This window comes from Triticum aestivum, chromosome 3D (assembly GCF_018294505.1).
Source record: "Triticum aestivum cultivar Chinese Spring chromosome 3D, IWGSC CS RefSeq v2.1, whole genome shotgun sequence".
Classification (NCBI taxonomy): domain Eukaryota; kingdom Viridiplantae; phylum Streptophyta; class Magnoliopsida; order Poales; family Poaceae; genus Triticum; species Triticum aestivum.
The window spans coordinates 489,878,454-489,900,015 of record NC_057802.1 but is presented as its reverse complement, the minus strand read 5'-3'; the positions used below and the strand labels follow the sequence as shown (position 1 = coordinate 489,900,015).

The 21,562-nt window shown below is 48.7% G+C and overlaps 1 protein-coding gene and 1 long non-coding RNA gene across 2 annotated transcripts; one reads left to right on the top strand and one right to left on the bottom strand.

The window, feature by feature from the left end:
• Window positions 1–1,367: 1,367 nt before the first annotated feature.
• On the top strand, window positions 1,368–3,101 carry LOC123075051 (uncharacterized). Its single transcript, XM_044497738.1, has 2 exons — window positions 1,368–2,509; window positions 2,845–3,101. The coding sequence occupies exons 1-2, from the start codon at window positions 2,341–2,343 to the stop codon at window positions 3,099–3,101; spliced, it is 426 nt and encodes a 141-aa protein (XP_044353673.1). The 5' UTR covers window positions 1,368–2,340.
• Window positions 3,102–12,111: 9,010 nt separating this feature from the next.
• Window positions 12,112–20,738, bottom strand: LOC123079918 (uncharacterized). The gene is made up of 2 exons (XR_006438150.1): window positions 12,449–20,738; window positions 12,112–12,366 (listed from the first exon to the last, which is right to left on the bottom strand). It is a non-coding gene; the product is annotated as an uncharacterized lncRNA (long non-coding RNA).
• Window positions 20,739–21,562: the final 824 nt, after the last annotated feature.

The window sequence follows — 21,562 nt, the reverse complement described above, 5'->3', positions numbered from 1 at the left end:
CCAAATATCCATGACCCGTTGTCCATTGATGCAAAGCTAAATACAACGAACTCGTGGAGAACTACACGCACGGCTCGAACTTTCAAAGGAACTGTGTTGGCCTCATTAGAAAGATGATCATTTTATAACAGGACCGCAAACCTCACCCACTCCTCACGTTTGATTGGGGAGAGAGAGAGAGAGAACTGGATGTGATGGAAAATATATTCCTGCTGTGATTTAACATCAAATAGGTAAACTCTTGCGGACGAAATGCGTCGGTCCGTTGGAGTTGGCCTGACTCGTGACAAGCAGGAGGAGAGAGAGGCAACTGATGAGGTGGGATGGTGAATCGATGAATGGAAAGGAGTGCGCGGAATTTGCGCGGACGAGGTGAGAAAAACGCTTCCGACGCGGACAAGGCTAGTCACACGAGTACGCGCGGGGAATATTCTGCTACTTCCGTTTCAAAGTATAGGACGTTTTGGTAGGCGATAAACGTCTTATATTTTGAAACGAAGGAGGTTCGATTTGTTATTTTCTCTTAAAATTTAAATCAGCAAGTCTGGTCCGATTGTGTTTGGTACTATTCCCCTCCCGAGGCTCCGCTCTCGCTCTCTCAGGTCCCAAACAGCGCCTGAAACCCTACCTCGTTCCGCCGGAATCAGAAGAGGGATCCGCTCACATGGCCGGCCAGCGTAACCGCATCCGCCGTCAGCGAGCCAAGGCTAGGTCGATGTCGGAGGCGGAGGCCGGGGCGGCGAGGGTGCCAGAGGTCGAGGTCGACGGGGAGGTTGTAACTGCTGGCGAGAGGAACTGCGTCGTCCAGCGCAAAATCCCTCTCTCACCCAAAGAGGAACTGCGGCGGAGCCTGATTAGCCAGATCCGCGGCTACTACCTCGACGCCATCTCCCGCCTGCCCACCACCGAGCTCGCCACCACCCTAGCGCGCGGCCTCCTCGTCGCCGGTCACTGCTACGGCCCTCTGCACCCCGTCCACAACATCATCGTCAACTCCGTCTGGCACTCCGCCGCTTTCCCCATGCGCCCCGGCGACCGGATCGATGCCGCCGTCGTCAGCAGCGATACCCTAAGCCGCCTGGTTCAGCGCTCGCTTGATGGACTGGTCGCCTCACTTCGCCATCTCTGCCCAGGCCTCTCCGATGACGACGACGCCCTCTGGCACCTCAGCCTCTCCCGCGCCGACCTCCGAGCCGCTGTTGCCTCCGCACGCGGTGCCGCGCCTTCCTCGTTCCGTCCGACGGCCTCGGAGCTGGAAGCCGCCTTCGAAGCGGCTGCCAAGGCGGCGCGGCATCCGAAACACCGCGGCACTTGCGCTCTTCGCCTCGTCCGTTGTACTTTCTGTGGAACGTGATGTTGTCTCGCTGCTAAACAGCAAATTCAGGCTTTCCTCGGCTGACATTCTGCGCCTCTCCACCATGTTGCTGCCTTCCCCACTACCAGATGAACTGCCACACCCTCCTCTTGAAGAGCAGTCCACGACAGCCTTTAAACTTATCGCTAGAAAAAGGAGTCACCTCACAAGATGGTATACTAGATGGGTTGAAATAGCGGACGCAGCGTTGCGCAAGTATGCCCAGCAAACTGCGGAACATTACCTGCTTCATATCATCTATGGATTTGGTGAACTGCGGGATGAGTTCTATATGGAGAAATCTTGGTAACCCAAAGAGGAACCGCGGCGCCTGATTGGCTAGATCCGCGACCACTACCTCGAGCTCAACAGTACCCTAGCGCATGGCCTGCTCATAGCCGGTCTCTGCTAGGACCCTCTACACCCTGTCCACAACATCATCGTCAATTCCGTCTGGTATTCGGACACTTTTCCCATGCGCTCCAGCGACCATACGCCGCCTAGTTCAGCGCTCGCTTGATGGGGTTGCCTCACTTCGCCATCTCTGTCCTGGCCTCTCCGATGACGACGATGCCTTGGCACCTCAGTCTCTCCCGCGCCAACCTCCGTGCTGCTGTTGCCTTCGCACGTGGTTCTGTCTGACGGCATCGGAGCTGGAAGCCGCCCTTCAAGCGGCTGACAAGGCGGCGCGTCATCTGCTTGCTGCTCAACAACAAGGGCAGGCTTTCCTCAGCCGACATTCTGCGCCTCTCCACTATGTTGCTACCTTCCCCACTACCAGATGAGGTGCCACATCCTCCTCTTGAAAAGCCGTTCACGGCGGCCTTTAAACTCATCACCAGAAAAAGGAATCTTCTCATGAGATGGAACCGAGGATGGATTGAATTAGCGGATGCAGCGTTGCGCAAGTATGCCCAGCAAACTGCAGCACACATTATCAGCTTCATATCGTCTATGGCATTTGTAACCTTTAGGATGTGTGCGGTATGAACGAAGGTTTCCATACCAGTTTCATGGCGTGGTCAAAGGATCCTTCTTGTGCTAAAGAAACGCCTGTGTTTTTATTTGCTGAAACACTTCGTCTGTCTGGCTCCGACTATTCTGAAGAGAACATCACCTTGTGCTGTACAGTAGAGCCATCACCCAGTGAAGCTGGTATGCTCTTGGCCTCCAATCAGTTTTGTCTTTTCAGTACTGAAATTATTTGGTGCTACTCATGACAGCTGATCATCTCATGGTTGGTTCTTTGGTAGTAGTATATTTGAAACGAAACTAAGTCTTACAATATTTTTTTGAAAGACAAGAATCTTATAACTTCATTCACTAGTTTGTCGGGGGTTTGTCTGTGCATGATAGCTAAACTGAAAACGTCTTCCAGATCAGATGCCTCTGGCCTAGCAGACATACTCTTGATATGTTGGCATGCTTTTGCCTTTTCATATTCCTTTAGTGAATCATCTTTCTGACCCTCTCCATCTGCAAAAATGCAGGTAGATGCCATGAATGTCTTACCGGAAACTTCCAAATTGACCACCCGGATGATTCTGAGAACTTCTCTGGTTGGCAGTACTACACCTTGGATGGAACAGTCAAAGACCTGGATTGCCCCAGTACAAGTGATGCCGACTACAGGTGCTTCGACCCTGTCAGAGATATTGGTTTCGTGGAGTACCTGGATCAAGATTTTACCCATTACAGACAAAACATCGATTTAGCTATCAATGGCTACTGCAGTGCAATTATGTGATCGGTTATGGCTTTAATAACTCCAGTGTTATTTTTGGCCTACACCGTCGTTATGTATATATGTTGTCGAACTAGTAAGAGACGCTGCTTTATCATTGTTGATCTTGTTGTGTGATAATGTGCCACTTGCAGGTTGTGTTTTCTCCCCGCTTAAAACCTGAACGGTGTTACTACTAGTAGATGTATATAAAATAATTAGGTGTAGCAATTTGATAGCACCCCGTTCCGCTTTTTCGCATGTTCACCACTCAATTTCTTGCTGTTTCTGCTGTAACGATTTTGTTTCCCTTCGTTCAAGCTCGCCCAGGCACTGTGTAGTTCTAAGTTGCTTTTAGGTTGAAAATAATGATAGCTTGTTCTGAGGATTGAGTAGTAGCATGCATTTGTGCAGGAGCCCAAACAGATTGTAATGCACCTGTGTATAAACAGTCTTGAACTCTTGATGGTTCTTTGGTCGTACAAAATGCTGATTTCGATTGCTGAAAACGACATGAAACTCACTGACTGACTGAAGCAACGCTCCGGGCTGTGGACGACAGGTAGCCGATATGCCCCCAACTTTGGTCAGTGACATTTTAAAGTCATGTACTCCCTCCGTCAGGAAATACTTGTCGGAGAAATGCATAAAAATGAATGTATCTAGAACTAAAATACATCTAGATACATCCATTCCTCCGACGAGTATTTTCGGACGGAGGGAGTATATTTTTAAAAACTGTGACCTTTTTATAAAAACGTAAAATTTTAAATTTTGCTAACATTTTTTAGAAAATTATGAACATATACATTTTTTGAATATTTTTTTGAAAAAAGGAAAGGAAAAGAAAAAACTGAAGACAAACCCAGTACTAAAATGACGGAAAAAAAGAAACCTCGGGCTCTCCTCCATGCGATTAATCGGCACAACATTTTGAGGCAATGAGCATGCCACAATTAGCATCAATCTAGGCATATATCCAATCAATCAATGGTTACCACCATGGGCCGACCCCAAAAGCGCTCTTTTGTATACACTAGCAAACATGCCCGTGCGATTGCAACGGGAGAACAAAATATATCATATGCCTCAGTCCAATAGTACACAAAATCAAGTAAATTATCTTTTTCATGTTGTTAACCTGAGAATTCTAGCATTAAATGTCGCACTAAGACTAACTATTGACTTATGTTTGTCCTCATAGTGATGAAAATGTGGGCCATTATCAGCTGAAGACGGCCCAAAAGCTTCAGTAAATATTTGACTTGTGTATATCGTTCCGCACATACCTGTGAAAGAAAGAAGGGTTAATTGGATAAATGCCGCTCGAATTCTTGCGAGTCCGAAAAACACCACTACAATTTATAAACTTTGAAAATGGTCCAGAAGATCAATAGCGTCGTCAAGGATTTACAAATGGCCATGTTGTGGAGCATGTAAAGACCTCCTTTGTGGTTTTGAGGAGGTTGGTGTTAATTGGGTGCGATGGTATGCGAATAGGTCGCGCATGTGTTTGCTAGGGATTGCTACTTGAATAAAATTTGTAAGACTTCGTTCCGAGTTCCACCCGAGAGTTTGTGAGCTTAGTGGTGGCCTCGGAGTGTAACATTCCTTGAATTAAGAGTAGCAGCGATTTCCGTAAAAAAATAGTGGCATGCTAACTCATGTCATATATTCAGCCAAAGATCCTCTAATATTGGCATGCCAAATTTAACAATGTTGGTTGGTAGCTCCGTGTAAAAAAAAGGAAAAAAAATGTTGGTTGGTACTTCAATTAATTTTTTTGCGAAAGATATTCAAATTGATCGTAATAACATCTTATATTATGAGACGGATGAAATAGCCTTTTCAAATTGATTATTTTTTTAGAAAATACTTTCAAATCAATCCTGGGATATAAGTAAATACAATTCATAGTGTCGATGAAATTAAGTTAAGTTCAATTACGGCTGGTGAGTTCTCGCCAACATTAGTATATATCTTTCTCAAAGAGGTTGTTGGAAACTACAATAACAGTCACGTCAGAAAAATTCTTAACATGGTGCAGTTGTCAGTGCATATATATATACAGAGTTAATTGCATTCTGCTTTATACTATTAAAAAAAATACATTCTGCTATACTTGTTTTCGGTTTTCGTGTTCAGTTTATTAGAGAATGCATGACATCAAAATTCCCCATGCTTTCCGTGCACATGAAAACTGCATCTTCTCTCTCCTTCTCTATTTTCCCAAACCGCTCTCATGAAAGGTGCTAGAAAAATCTTCATGCTTCTTGTTTCTTCATCGGAGTTCCACCAACAAAATTCCCTACCTTTTCTTCTTCCAATCATTCTCCAGAGGCAAAATCAACTGAGTATCTCTCCTCCCTCGATCTCCTGCTGCTTGTTCTGTCCTTGCTCTCCTCAGCCACGGGAGGCGGTAGAGCTTGCACTGCGCCAGAGTGTGTCTACAGCCGCATGAGAGGAAACAAAACAGAGGAGCTTGTGTTCGCTAGAGGCTGCCCGCGAGTATGGCCTGCACGGAGCCGGCAAGCGTCGTTTCGGTCGTTTCCGTATCAGGTCGTGAGCCACAGTGGATGGAACAAGACAGAGGTCTGGAGCTGGCAAGTGGCGAGCGCCTCGGGGGAGAGCAGACGGCATGCCGCGCACGAAGGTGCCAGGGAGAGGCGGCGGGATCTTGGAGCACAGTAGCGCGAGGCGACAGCGGAGATGCTGGGGGAGGTGCCTGAAAGTTTCGTTGGTCGGAACCGTCCGTACACCATGAAAGGCCGCGTCGAGAGGAACGTCGACAGGATCGACGGCCGCTGTCTGCCCGTGTGCTCCGCTCCGCTTATTATTTTATTTTTTTTGAAAGTGGTTTCCTAAACTAGATCAGAGGATAAGGAAATCAGTGCAATCAGTGCTCCGCTTTGTGGGCTGCCTCTGCCTTTGGGACAGTCCTACTGAGCGGATTGGAGTGCCACGTGCGGCGAGATGTCGCAAGTCGAAGGTCGTCTTCTCACGCACGCCGCCGGCCGGCCTCAACTTCGACCAAGCTCCAATTTGACTTCGCGATTGCTGTGCTATGAGATTTTGCTGAGCCAGCAGCGCATACACGCAATGATACGTGATTTGGAAATGATTTTGTGCTAGACGACATGTATGTTGCGTGGTGATGGAGATTCAATGTCAGCGACACACACGAAGGGGATGATGCACTGCGCGCAACCATGGATGCAGGCGCCGAGTCCCGTGCTTCGATGTTGACCTTTATGATTTCTGAGCGCAGTTCAGCTACTGGTGTTGTTGTTGTGCTGGCCCTGGCCGCTACTGGTCCGCCGGGGACCACGGTACCAAGCATCTCGTCCTTCCTCTTTTCATTGAATCTCGGCCGTAGAGGGACATTTTTTTTAAGGTCATCGGGGGAGGGCAAAGCCCTCCACCTGAATTTTCTTTTTCTATTTGATTCACACCCTCGGGGGGAGACAGGAAGTTTTACATGGGAGGGAGAGAGGGGGGGGGGGGGGGGGGGGGGCGGAGGATTAATACGAGAACACCTGCAGCCATCTGTCGACGCACGACCGTTCAGCTACTTTCAGGCGTCCTTGCCACAGGGCCGAGTCTTCCCTACAGCATGCGAGAAGACGGGCGAGGGAGGGCACCGCCCCACGGAAGACCACAGCATTCCTGTGCTTCCATAGCTGCCAGCAGCACAGAAGAGCGAAGGTAGCGCAAGCAGTATCTCCGACCACCCCCCCGGACGTCAAGATCCTGGAGCGCGCCCACCTGATAGCCTTTGTCGACCACGTCGACCCCCACAGCCCGCCAGAATGATCGGGCGAAAGGGCACTCAAACACCATGTGATCCGCCGTCTCCAGCTCGCACGAACAGACAGGACAAGCAGCCCCCTCCGTCGTGACGATGGTCTTCTGCAACAGGACGTCTCTTGTGTTGACCCGTCGTTGGACCAGGAGCCACCCGAAGAAGCGAACGCGGGAGGGAGCAGCGCACCCCCAGAGGAACGCCGCGAACGACGCATGCACGCCGCCGAATCTCTCCAGGGCGTAGACGGCCGCCGTTACGAGGCTCCCATGCGCGTCCGAGCACAACATCGGTCTGCGCTCGTCGTCGCCGGGGCCCGTAGCATTATCGCCGATCAGGGCCAGAAGGGTAGCCCGCTCCACGGCGCCGTCAGAGGTAAGCCTGGGCACCAGCACACTGTCCAGGCCGCGCGCACGCACATGCCACACCGTGGCCTCCTTCACCGTCGTGTGTGAGTGCAGCACCGGAAGAGCCACCGCGAGAGGCCCACACGGGAGCCAGGAGTCGAGCCAGAAGGACGTCCGCCTCCCATCGCGCACCGTCACCCTGGTGATCCCGCGGTACAGCGGGAGCAGCCGCGCCAGCGCCTTGCTGTGCTCCCCCGCGCTCCTGCTTGCCGTTGACGAGAGAAGGGAGCGGCCGTCGAGCTCCGCCCACACCCACAGGGCCCATCTCGAGGACGAGGAGGCTGTATGGAGCCGGTGCAGCATCTTGAGCAGTAGACAGCGATTCTGCGTGGCGAGGTCTCGGACGCCCAGCCCACCCTCCGCCTTGGTCCTGCAAACGCGCTCCCAAGCCACCAGGCATTGTGCTCCAGAGGCGCGTTCGGCCGCATTCCAGAGGAAGGCCCGACGGAGTGAGTCGAGCTCCTTGATCACCGCCGGCGGGAGCATCATTGCCGCCATGGCGTAAGTGGGGAGGGCGTCGAGAACAGCGTTGATCAGGACCAAACGCCCCGCCGGGGAGAGAAGACAAGCTCTCCATCCAGCCAGGTACTTGTCAACCTTCGCGATCATGGGTAGGAAGTCAGCGAAGCAGAGCTTTTCCCACGACAACGGGAGCCAAAGGTAGGCTTGCGGGAACCCTTGAACGGCGCAGCCAAGGACGCCAACGGTCTCCACCAGCACCTCCTCGGGTACGTGCATGGGGACCAGAGTACTTTTGACGAAGTTGATGTCCAGCCCCGTCGCCGCCGCAAAGTCGTCGAGGATACGGCGGAGGCGGGCAGCGGCGCCGGTGTCCGCGCGAAGGATGACAAGCGTATCATCGGCATATTGCAGCACCAGGGGGGCTCGCCATCAACGAGAGGGTGGAACAGCCCCCCATCTTGCCTGATCATCTTCTGCAGCACATCGGCGACGATGAGGAAGAGGTAGGGCGAGCATGGGTCACCTTGCCGCAGCCCCCGGCACACCGTGAACCACCGCCCGGGCACGCCGTTCAGCAGCACCGCCGACCGCGAGGACTCGAAGATCAGGTCCATCCAGGCGCACCACCGGTCGGGAAAGCCGCGCGCCATGAGGATCCGGCGTAGCGCCCCCCAGTCGACCGAGTCGAACGCCTTGGCGAAGTCCAGCTTGAACACGAGGGCAGGCGCCCCCCGTTTGTGGCAGCACTGGACCACCTCGGCGGCATACACGAAGTTCTCGGAGATGCTCCTTCCCGCCAAGAACCCAGACTGGTCGACGTCGATGATGCCCCCGATCTGCTTCTGCAACCTCGAGGTGAGGCCACGACAGAGGATTTTTACGTCCCCGTTCTGAAGGGAGACAGGGCGGAAAGCGCCCGGCGTCGGCACGCCCCCACCTTTGGGCAGCAGGGCAATGTACGCGCGGTTGATGGCGCCGAGGTCCGCGGTGCCATCATGGACCGCGTCGAAAAGCCGCTGCAAGTTGCCCGCGACTGCACTCCAAGCGGCCTGGTAGAACGCGGGGCCAAGGCCGTCCGGTCCGGGCGCGCTAGTCCGGTCGAGGAGGTTCGCCGCCTCCTTGATCTCGCTGGACGAGAACGGCGCGACCAAGGCCGCCGCATCCACCCTCGGCGCGTCGCGGTAGAGAGCCTCAAGGTCGAAGCGCCACACGGAGGGGCGAGCCCTGCCCAACAGCTCAGAGTAGAAAGTGAGCAGGGCCGCCGCCTTCCCCGCATGGTCCATCACCATCGCGCCGTCGACGTCGAGGACACGGACCATGTTGGCGCGGCGGCGGTGGGAGGCGCTCGCATGGAAGAAGCCGGTGTTCTCGTCCCCCTCACAGACAGCACGGCATTTCCCGCGCTGCTTCCAGTACGCGCTCTGCCGCCTGATCGAGGCCGCCAAAGCCGCGCGCGCATCCTCCCTGAGCTGTTTTTCATCCAAGGACAGGGGACGGCACTCCTCCCAGAAGTCAAGCAGGTCAATCACGAATTTGCAATTATTATCAAAAGTAGGAATGAATTTGTGGAGCCTTTTTCAAACCTTGGCCGCAGCCCGAAACCTTTTCTTGCGAGCTGCCAGGCAGCCCACTGCGCACCGACCGGCCCCCGTGCTCGACCAGGAGGGGAGGGTAGAGGGGAGAAATTGTGGGTCGCGGAGCCAAGCGTTCTCAAAGAAAAAGCGCGAGGAGGAAGGAATTCTCGTCGCCGCCTCCACTACCAGGGGCACATGATCCGAGGTAGGACGAGGACGAGACGACAGACACGAGTCCGGGAAGGCGACGTCCCATGAGGAATCAAAGAAAACGCGATCCAAACGTGCCAGAGTGGGGGATCCCGCTTGCTCGTCCATGTAAAAAGCCGATCCGACAGGGCGAGCTCGTGCAGAGCAAGAGAGTTAATGAGGGAGTTGAACACAGCCGCACGAGAAGCATCAAAACGGTTGTTATTCTTCTCGTGAGGGAAGCGGATGAGATTAAAGTCCCAAGCACCAGCCAGGGGCCGGTGATGCCCAACGAGACCGACCGGAGGTCCTCAACAAAGTCCGCTGTCAAGGCATGATCAGAGGGGGCGTAAACGTTAGTGATCCTGAAGGAGAGAGCGCACCGCGTGGAAGAAAGGGAGGCAGTAAGCGTGTAACGGGAGGACGAGGACGAGGACAGACTCAGGACGCTGGGGTCCCAAGCGGTGACGATCCTGCCTCTGCTACCATCCGCATCTTTGGCCACGAACGAACCGAGGCGGGTAGGCAAGAACGAGCGAGCCTTAACGGCAGACAACTCAGATAGTTTGCTCTCCTGGATACAAGCGAGGACGGGGTTGACAGTGTGGATAGCGTTCCTCACTACGTTACACTTGTCAGCGTCCCCCAGCCCTTGCACGTTCCAACACAGGAACGAGAGTTTAGAGTACGAGGCACTATCCATCACAGACAGAAGCACCAAGTACAGAGAGGGAAGAAAACAGAGACGACACCACGCCCTTGACGGGGTACAAACTAACACCACAGCGGCGGACAACACAAACGCTGTAGATACCCGCATAGTTAGCCCTAGGACACGATAGAGGGCGGGGGGATAGGCGCCACACGCGCGACACGATGTGAAACACGGAGACATCTTAATCATCGGAGCTAGCATGCACCGGGGCAGACGGGATCGCAGCCGCCGAGCGCACGGCAGCCGCAGCCGCCGCGCGCTCCGGCGTCGTTCGGGCGGCGGCGCCACCACACCGTCACCGGGCTCGTCAATCTCCACCAGCGCGACGCTGGAGCGACCGCTAGACGCCGAGGCCTGCCCGGCGGAGACCGCGCCGACCAGGGCAGGCGGGGCCCAACCAGGAGCAGGGGACGCAGGGACTCGCCGCGACGGGCTGAGGCTCAGGGGGGAGCACCCAAGAGGCGCAACACACAGGCGAGGCGTTGACCACCCCCGTGGGCGCCGACGTGCATGACGTGCATGCCCGTGGGCCCCCCAGCATGTGCTCCCACTGGTTGCCCCAGGAGAACCGCGACGTTGTGAGCAAAGGGAGGCGGCGGCTCGGAGAAGAATGGGAGGTAGGCCCCGTCAGCAGAAAAGGAGTCGTCGCGGCTCCAGGCGCGCACGGGACGCACCGCGACAATGCGCGTGCCCCACCGCCCCCCCAGCGGCCACACGTCACAGGGGACGCGGCGCGGGTTCTTGAGCAAGACCACGGCCCGCACGGTGGCTAACTCGCGGCCAGACAGCACCAGGGGGTCGATCTCCAACACCTTGCCGAAGCCCGAGAACATGGCGGGGATGCAGTTCGGGGTGAGGAACTCAACAGGGAAGCCGGTGGCGGCCAGCACCGCACACACGTCAAGGCGGGGGGTGACGCGGTCGTACTCCTCCTCAGGGAAGAGGTCGATCCGCGCGCCCTCGTGCATGAACGGCTAGCGGCGAAGCGCCTCACGTCTGTCCTCCCAGGTCGCGAAGCGGAGGTACATAGCCCCGACCGAGGACGGGACGACCTCGGGCAGGAGGTGGCCGATGTTGTCGAGGACAACAGCTTGCACCGCAAGGGTGTCGTTGTGGAAGGCGTTGGGAGGGACATATATGAGAAGAGAAAACATGTTGTATGGCAGCAGGACTTGAGGAGTTGAGGTCGTATGGCATTAGGACTTCTAGTCCGCGTAGGATTGCAGCCGTGACGGGAGAGATAGAGAGCTAAGTTGATATGGGCCAAAGCAGTGCTAGCGTGGAAGTGGTCAGGCCCAAGCGGACGCCGGCGACGATAGCAAATAAGATAGATACAAAATTTAGTACCACCTCGAATATGTTTTAAATTTAAACTGAAAGCGTAAAATCATGCGAAGAAGTGTATTGTGACGATGAACCCATGAAGTCAATCCGTGCTTTATTATTATTATTATTATTATTATTATTATTATTATTATTATTATTATTATTATATATTATATTATATATATTATTAGGGAAAGATATACATAGGTTTGTCGATTCGGCAATTGATGTGCCAGCTCCGGAAAACAGGAAAAATATATATTATTGTGGTTTTTAAAATATTTGTTCATTTTTGAAATATACTGTATAAAAGAATGTTTGAACGCTTGATAAAATTATTTGCCATGTATTAAAATGTTCAGCCAGCTGATCCAGCGCAAGATCAGCTGCCTCATCAGCCGCCCGATTGGCAATGCGCTTGACCGTCAAGATAAAGATTATTAGAAAGGAAAAAACACCCGACTGCTCACACAAGCAAGCAACGCTGGTCATGCCCGGGACAATACTCAGCATACTAGATCGAGAAATTAACAGTATATATGATAAGCATGGAAAACCATTCAATCAAGCAGCATCCACCAAAGGGCTGCTTATGCTAAATAGTCCAGAGTCGCATGACATTGCCACTCAGCAGCGCCCAGCATGCTTGCTTAGAGTAGTGGACAAGCAATACCCACTCGACAAGCAGGCCAATGTTTGTTCAACAATATACAGTATATTACTAGCAGCAAAGATTAAAAGAAGCATCTGTGCTGAAGAAATATACAGCTGCACTGTGGTAGCATCTAGTGCGCGAAACTTACTGTCGGCGTGCCTAAATAAAATGAACAGAGGCATAAACGTCTAGTACACAGGAGCGGTGAAGGGATGCAGCTTGTCTGTAGAGGGTTTTTCACCTGACCGTAGGATAGCCGTCGCCTGTTGAGGCTTGCAGTGGTTGAAGCTTCAGTTTCGTCGGACCTGAATTCCTACCCTGAAAATGAACCACCATATATCTGCATCTCTGACTTCCTTGGAACATGAGAACGAGAACCACATCGATCAACTCAAGCCAAAGGACTGGACAGCTAGTAAAGTAGCAATGTACTCCCTTCGTTCGCTATTATGATAAAGATGTTTTGGATATTTCAACATGAACTTAAAACACTAGACATGTCTACAGCAACACCCTAGTAGTATACTACTCCCTCCGTTCCTAAATACTTGTCTTTCCAGGCATTTCAACAAATGACTACATACGGAGTAAAATGAGTGAATCTACACTCTAAAATATGTCTACATACATCCGTATGTGATAGTCATTTGAAATGCCTAGAAAGACAAGTATTTAGGAACGGAGGGAGTACAACTGAAATTACCAGTGAACTCATGAACCATCCCCATTTGCTTGCATCTGCTACACTGCAGGTCAAGCTTATCCATTACCCTACTACGTATCTCTCGTCCAGCAAACTGCAGGTTACCATAGCATTCTCTAGGGAAGTTAGTTACCCAAAACAGCTGAACTACATATTTCTGGATAGTTGTTGTACACGAGGCGCTTCATGCAAATCTATACACTCACTTTCCTTTTGGGATCGTAAGAAAAACACCGACCTAGTACAGCTTCAGAAAGGAATCAGCGAGACAGTCACTTCTAACACCGACCACAGAAAGGATGCATTTCAAAGCTTGAATCATATGCTACGTACCACACTATACGATCAGGCCAGTAAGGACTGTAGCTTATACTCACTTCATTCACTGTTAATCAATATCAAATATTCGGATGCAGTTCTAATGCAAATGATGCAGTTCCCTCCACATTTTCTCATCCGGGCTTGGACCGGCAAAGGCAGTGTTAAACTACAAAACTACTAAACACAAAAACTAGCAAACACTACAACCAATTATTTCAGCTAAGCATACAAGCCACACCATCAACCAAAGGAAAAAGAAAAAAATTGCACGACAATTGCACAATATCAAAAGACAGACATAGTGTCGCAAACAAAGAAAGCTATAAATTCCAGAACCTGAATGAGAGTGACTAATTTCTATAGTGGGGTGAGGTGATTCAAACCTTCAATCTTGAAAATAAGAATTCACAGTTTTATCCCATTATTATAGGGTCAGAGGAGATACTTTTGTGTCTTCAAAATCCAGGATGCATGGACTATGCATAATGTGCGTAGTATAAACAGATCAGGTTAGTTCTAAGTTTCTGTAGCGATTTGGCTTAGTATTGAACTAATTCCACCTTTTGCGGGCTTATGCGGGACGCCGCACTGCATCCCTAGTCAAGAGTATGCAATTGGCATGAATCTTCTAATTAGTAATTTTGCTAGTTGCCAAGGAAATTGAAATTACGGAGTTCCCAGAAAACCGAGATTATGTAATTAAAGATTTGAGAATATGTGGTTGAAGATCCCATAAACCAGATCAAATTATGTTGTGAACGCTTTTTGTCTTCAATCCAGGAATACGAGCTAGTACTTGAGTTAAAAGTACACAATCAGCAGGAATCAGCCAGACTGTTTTGCTAGTTGTCAAATTAAAACTAGGAGTTCTCCAGCAAACCGAGAAGATGCATTGAATTGAAGATATCCCACTGGAGAAGCACCAATGAGAAGAACATCATTTTCTGAAAATCAATTCCATACCACCAAACCGGAATCATATAAGTAATCTAAGACATCAAGAGTAGAGTGTTCAGGGAAAACTATTAGTTAGCTTTCAGTTCAGAAGCTTCAACTCTCCATATTTTTTAGTATATGGCAATAATTCCTTAGCCTCTTTCATATCAAGACATCAACATTACCCAATTACAAGTCAAGTGAGAGCCAGCAAACAACTAGATGGGATCTTTCTTTTATCACTGAAGTTAAAAATCTGTGCACATAAAGAATTGATTGTGTGTCATAAGATGATCCTAAAGAACTCACCAGGAAAATAGTTAAACGAAAACCAAGTGTGGACAAGAAAATGTAGAATTTTACTGCATTCAGAGCTCATGTACTGCTAGAGATAAAATTATAGATACAATCAGCCTAATATTAAAACCCCAACTTCCGTAAACAGTATGTCAACCAATTAATCTATAGCCAAATCAAAATTTGATAATCTGCTATACAAACTTTGAGTATGAACTGATATTTCCATTGTTGAACCCTTGTTTGAGACTAAAGGAACTTCCAGTTAGGACAACGTTACTTCTAGCATTTTGTTGATTCGAAGCAAAAGCTGAGATCATATTCCGTCCAAACCACATGCAATCTGAAGCAGATGTCATAATCAGTAGGATGGCACAACAGAAACCAAGTAATAAGATGCTTCAGGACGGTTGGAAGAATCAGATGTGCACACTACTAACTCCAAACTACCACTGAAAGAAGCTGCCACAAATACCAAATCAAGTACTCCCTCCGTCCGGAAATACTTGTCTTAGAAATGGTTGAAAATGGATGTATCTATAACTAAAATAAGTCTAGATACAACCATTTCTAGGACAAGTGTTTCCGGACGGAGGGAGTAATATGCTTCAGGATCAGGATTAATCATTAGTCAAAACCTCCCGGGCTTCACCGAGTCCTCACACCAACTGACGTTTTGCTAGACTTTCCAATTCTACAATCTTCCAATAAAACCTCCAAAGTGCCGATCAATGAACAGCCCAAATATAATCGGCATACTTAGAAGTTTCTTCAAGGAAAGTCAGACCATAATTAGAACTGGACAATGAGTCGAAACAAGGATGCAGCATAGGTATAAGTTTGTGGTTGTAGAAGACTCCTCTATCCAGAACGAAGTTGCCAAACAAGCTTTTAGAACTCTTCACCTCTGCGGATCAGTTTGAATACTCAAACTTAACAACTAATTGGTTTTCTAGCTAACTAAATAAAAAATGTGAAGTCAGAGGGTCTCCAAACAAATTTTCACGCAGCATGACATCAGACTTCTGTAAAATTGTCAAGTACACCTGCAATGAACAAAAGACCATGATGCCTAACCATTTTGGAGAAAGCTGTTCAACATCGAAAACGTGTGAACAAATATAGCAAGGGAGATGGGGATAAGCCTGGTTTAGTGAAGTTATGCACATTGGTTTGAATTATCCTCATTGTATGTCATATCTGCATAGAACTAAGAGTTACTGACAAGAAAGATCAATGTTTGGAATGTTAGAAGTTATTAACATAGAGAAGTTTGACAAGATCGAATCACGAAGAATCTCCTAGAGCTCTGCACCATTCCAATTATTGAGCCAAAAAGTAGTCCGGGCAAGCCTATGCTCAAATGCTGGAGAACAACCAAAAAATCCAAATAATACTCAGAACAGAAACCAAACTGCTCACATGGAGAAATCAAAGAGGAGAATATATCTAAACAGTCCAGTCACGCCTCAAGACGCTTATGAATCCTCAACCATGCAGGCATGACCAACAATTCCAATCCCAAACTTAAGATATCATCCAAACAGCTAAAGAACATCCATGAATCACCCAAACCTCTACCCTTCAGTATGATCTCCACCGTCTTTTTTATCTAAAGGAACAAATGCGCATACCAGGCCAGGCCAACAAACCAACAGAAACACATGGATGGGTAGTACAGATAACAAAGTAAACCACATAGAGGATCAGAAACCAAAAAGGTAACATATTTTGAATGGCTACCAGCATGGCTTGATCAATGCTACAAGCAAAAGGCAACCAAGACAACAGTAGTTTCTTCATGAGATAACTCAGCATAAGATAATTTTCGGTTGTGGAGAGCACCGAGTTTTTTCGGATGTAGGATGTCCCATCTAGACTGAAGCCCCAGAGAAACCTTCGAATCTATCCAACAAATCAATCTGAATGTTCAAATTGTCTCCATAAGATAATTTATATGTTGAACAAATTGCAATGAATTGGAAAGGTGTAGGGTTTAGAAGATCTTCAAACAGATAAATCCGCATCGGTTGGACCAAAATAGTCAATTAGGACCTGCAACGACCAAGAGACCTTCTCATGATTTTTGCTTTTGGGAGATGAAGCTGCTTATAAACAGCTAAATAAAGCATCAAAACAGTGAGGGGATAGGATAAGCCTGCTTGGCTGGGAGAGATCAGTTAATCAACACCAGTTCCAGATAGCAAACTATATTATCTCTCATCCATGTCAATATCTGCAAGGACACGTAGTTACCAAGGGCAGAGAAAACCATAGAAAGTCCAATATTCAAAGAAAATCAGGAAAGATTGAAGTCAACAGAAGAAACCGCCTGTAACATGGTGAAACAAACACAGGGCACCTTCCGGAAAGTCCCCATACAAGTCCAATAGCTGGAGAACCAACAACAGTCCATTAGCTAAATTTGACTGTGCAAACAAAGAAACTAACTGGAGGAGGATCGATTATCCAAACACACTCTTCACGAATTCTCTGATCCCCATCCCATGGTTAATCCAATCCACAGCTTTAATCCAAAACGAAAACTTCAGCACACAAGATAACAGCTTATAACCATCCATTTGCCATAACCAATCAAAATAACCATGAAGCAAACCTCAATCCTTTGATTCATCACCCAACAACATCCTGCATCTCAAGGAGCACAAACACATACCACAAGCGAGATCAGCTGTTAAAACGAGAACCAGTTCACCACATATTGAGGGACAGCCGTACTGATGAGCCATCAGACAAAGACAAATCGAGGAACTCAAGGTATAGCCACTTAAATCTTTCGTCACCGAGCACAGATGAGGGATCCAGTAAACCAATGTGACCAAACGTGGGAAACTAACCTGCCTCAAGTCCCCTTCACCATATTCTTATACACCATAGGGAGCTTCATGTCCAGACCAGATCCAGATCCAGTCCTGCAAGCCAACTCAGGAGGTGGCGCTAACAAATGAAACAAACAGACCATATACAAGACACTGACCTGACAGAGCAAAGATTTGGGCACGAACTCCTAACTATCATATCCTGCAACCCACACTTGCAGAAGACCAATAGAACACAGAGATCAAGAGTTAAAGGTGTCAAATCGAACAACGGAGAGCTAGATCGCAAACCAAAATATTAGAACAGACTCCGCGTCATTACCCACATGGTCTGGGGCTCTGGGCTAAAAAAAATCTGCAACCACAGGAAGGGCAGGAGCAAAAACCTATATCAAAGACAAGGCCAAGTAGCTAAATGAAATTAAAAAAAGGACGGCAAGAGTCTTTTCCGGTTGTAGGATGTGCCATTAGTAGAAAGCTTCGGATTATCCTTAGGTTCATGCACCTTGGCATATGAATCTGTATTATAAAATATTGCCTAGGTAAGATAATTTGTAGGTTATGTGAGTTGCACTGAATTGAAGCTATACTAGTAGATTTAAAAGGTCTGCAAACAGATTCATCATCAGGTTGGGCTCGAGTTTCGTCAACTACAACCTGCAACGAGCAAGAGACCTTTCTATAAATTTTCAGTTAGGGGAAAATGTTACTTAAATAGCTAAAGCTTGGACCAAACGATGGGCGGCAACAAGTAAGCCTGGCTCGGATAGGAAGTTCAGCTATGGTTGACGGACGACAACACCACCAGTCCCAAACTGCAGTTATATATCCTATGTCAGTATCTGCAAGAGCTGAGAATTACCAACTAAGGCAGAGAAAACCTAATGTCATGAGAGTTCAATAAGGTTGAAAAAGAAGGAACCGCCACGCTGAGGCAAAATAGGACCGCCCGCTAGGCCGTGTAATTCCAATTTCTGGACAACCATCAACAGATCACAGTCAGAATTGTTGGGAGACTAATTGAACTCTGGAGAAGAAGAATTAAACTGAGTAGGTAATGATCATCCACTGTAGATCACCAAGACGATAGGTGCTCCCGCTAAGCCGTATAACCTCAATTTCTGAAGAACCACCAACAAATGCAAATCAGGACTGTCGTACACTGAAGGTGAGCTATGGAGAGAAATAAATGAAATGGAGGAAGTAATGATTCATCCAAAGCAGATCAGCAAGTCACCCCCAGTCGCTAAGCCAAATCCAAATTTCTGTAGATCACCAATAGTAATCCAAATCAGAACCTCTGGAGAGTAAATTATTGTACTTCGTAAAATATGAGTAAGTTAAAAGTCAGAGTGATCGAGAATTTGAGATCATCCAAACACTGATCACACCAAAACATCGTCCTCCGGAAAGATCTAACCATTTGTATAAGAAACCAAACATCCACTCTTTGACTCATCTCTGCGGAACCACTACCCTCTTGCTTCTGCTGCAGCTAAAGGAGCACAAACACACACCAAAAGCGAGATCAGCTGCTACAATAAGAATCCACTAGGACCTCAAATCCACCTCATATTAGCTGATGATGACGGAACTCGTGATAAGAACGAGAAGACCACACGAGCGACAGTGACATACAACACCCCAGGGATCTCCACATACTAGATCCAGTCCTGCAACCAACCCATGGAAGCCAACACACAAACAACAGGTTTGCATGTAGGCCCAGACTTCCTATAAATATATCAGATAGCAATGGGCAGGAAGACTAACGCAGGGATCAAGAGTACAGATAACCAATAATAAAACCACAAAGAGATAGTAAATGGCAAACAAGACGATTTTAACATATTCAGGCTCACTACCAGCATTGTCTTAGGCCAAAACAAATCTGCAACGACATGGAGGACAGAAGCAAAAAGCCTAAATCAAAGACATGAACATGTAGCTGAATTAAATAAAAATAAGAGGATAAGAGATTTAAGTTAGGATATGCCACTAGTTTTAAGCTTCATTTTTGCACCTTTGCAGCTAAATCTGAATCTGAAATATTGCCTAACAAGAAATCTTAGTATTGTTATCTAAGTTAAGGAGCTGAGTAGATAGAAGAACTGCAGACTTAGCATCAGGTTGGTGGCCTTGTGTTGGTGAACTATGACCTGCAACGAGCAAGATACCTTTCTATAAATGTTTCAGTTAGGGAGGAAACTAGATTAAACGGTGAGGAGTTGAAAATAAAGTAAGCCTGTCTCTGAGTCTCGACTGGGATGGTCAGGTAGACACCACACGTTCCAATTATATCCATTGCAAGACACTATCTGCAAGAGCTGAGAATGAGTAACGCACGGGAAACTAATGTCTGCTGAGTCAGAATTGTTTCGATAAGAAAGGTCCAGAAAGTTGAGGCCCATAAGAAGGAATGCCATGCCGATAGAGCCAAAAGAGGACATGTAATTCCAGTCTGGGGAGCCAGCAACAAATCAAAATCAGAGTTGTTGGGGGGCTAATTGAATTGTGGAGAAGAACAAATTAAACAGAGAGTGCTATCATCCAAACGCAGGTGTGCCAGAAGATGAGTGGCTCGCAGTTTCTGGATAACCAGCAAAACACCCAAATCAGAATTGTACTGCAGCAGGCTAAATTGAACCAAGAAACTAAATTAGGATTATCCACACGCAGATCGTGTATTGCAGCCTAGGTTGGTAAGAGGTCGAAAGCTTGATCATCCCAGAAGATTTGACCATATTATTAGAATAACCGTTGGACTGTATAACCAATCAATCAAAATAACCATGAACAGAAATCAAACCTTGACCCTTCATCTATATCCAATACCATTTCTCCAGAACTAGCGCTCGCGCATCTAGGATGAGAGCGCATACACCAAAAGCTAGATCAGCGGTACAACAAGAATCCACGAGGGAGGGCCTGGAATCCACCTCGTATTAAGTGATGACGACGGAACTGGTGACGTGATCGGGGAACATAGAGCCGTACGGGCGATAGACGTTCAATTAAATTGAAATCTGAAATCACCGACGGACGCAGAACCGAGGACCAATCTCGGCCAACGGAGGATCGCCCGAAACCAGACGCGGAAGCAAAACCGAACAGCTCGGCGGGATCCTGATCCCGATCGATCGCTCCCCCGGAGGCGGACGAGACGGGCCGAACCACCTGCGAGCACAGAAGCAGAGGCGGCGAGGATATAGCAAGATCAAACGCGATTCGAGACGGAATCGAGAGTTGATGATGGACACAGGGGAAGGAAACCGTCGCGGAGACGCGAGGCGGCGGCTTGGGCGGAGAACGAAAGCTCCAGAGAGAGAGAGAGAGAGGGGGGGAGGGAGGAGGCCGGAGCACGGGGTGGGCGGGGCGCACCTGGGCGCCTTTTGTAGCCGGCGCAGAGGCGGTGGGGAGGGGGAGCCGGCCTGGCGCCAACCGGTTCCTTACCGGACACGGCTTTGCGGGGACGGGTGGGCGGCGGAAATCAAAAGGGAGCGGAGCTGGTGGGATCGAGCTGGATCCGGACCGGGTATGGTTCGGGTGGCGGGCGGCAAAAAAGCATCGGGTTGGGTTGGGCGTTGAGACGTCGGGATGCTCGCCACGCACCACGTGATGTGAGATGCCGTGTGTGGCTATCCGTGTCCGCGAGCGCCTGGATGGGAACGTGGAACAGGCGGTGCCGCTGGGAAGGCTCGTTGTCCCGGAACTAAAACGTGGTCCGCGGAGGGAAAGTGCATCGATGAACCTAAAACACATTTCTAAATTTTTTTTTTAAAGGTTGCATGGATAATCTTCATGGTTTATGTGCATTTTTTGTGGCCTGTGAAAAAAAGACAAAAAAATTATGTCGTAAAACGCTAAACGGAAAAAATACTTTTTTCATAAAACTTTGTGCCGCGCACACATATTTGCGAACATATATGCGTGGATTTTTTTTATTTTTTTGACATTTTAAAACATGTTTAAAATGCATTTTAAAAAAATGAGTGCATATGCCCATGGGTTCAGGACGTGCCGACTCGTCCGCGGAGTAGCTGTCGTGTGTTACGCAATCAATGTGCTCAGTAGCTTTATTACCAAACTTGTGTAATCTAGGGTTCAAGGATTCCATTAGTGTTGGTGCTTGGTACATATGGTGGCAAAAAAGGGAGTGCATTGTGAACCAACCTCTAGTTGGATGGTTAGAGGGATTGTGGTGTTCCTAAACCATCAGGCTTGAAGTCCTGGTGCTCGCACTTATTCCTAGATTTAT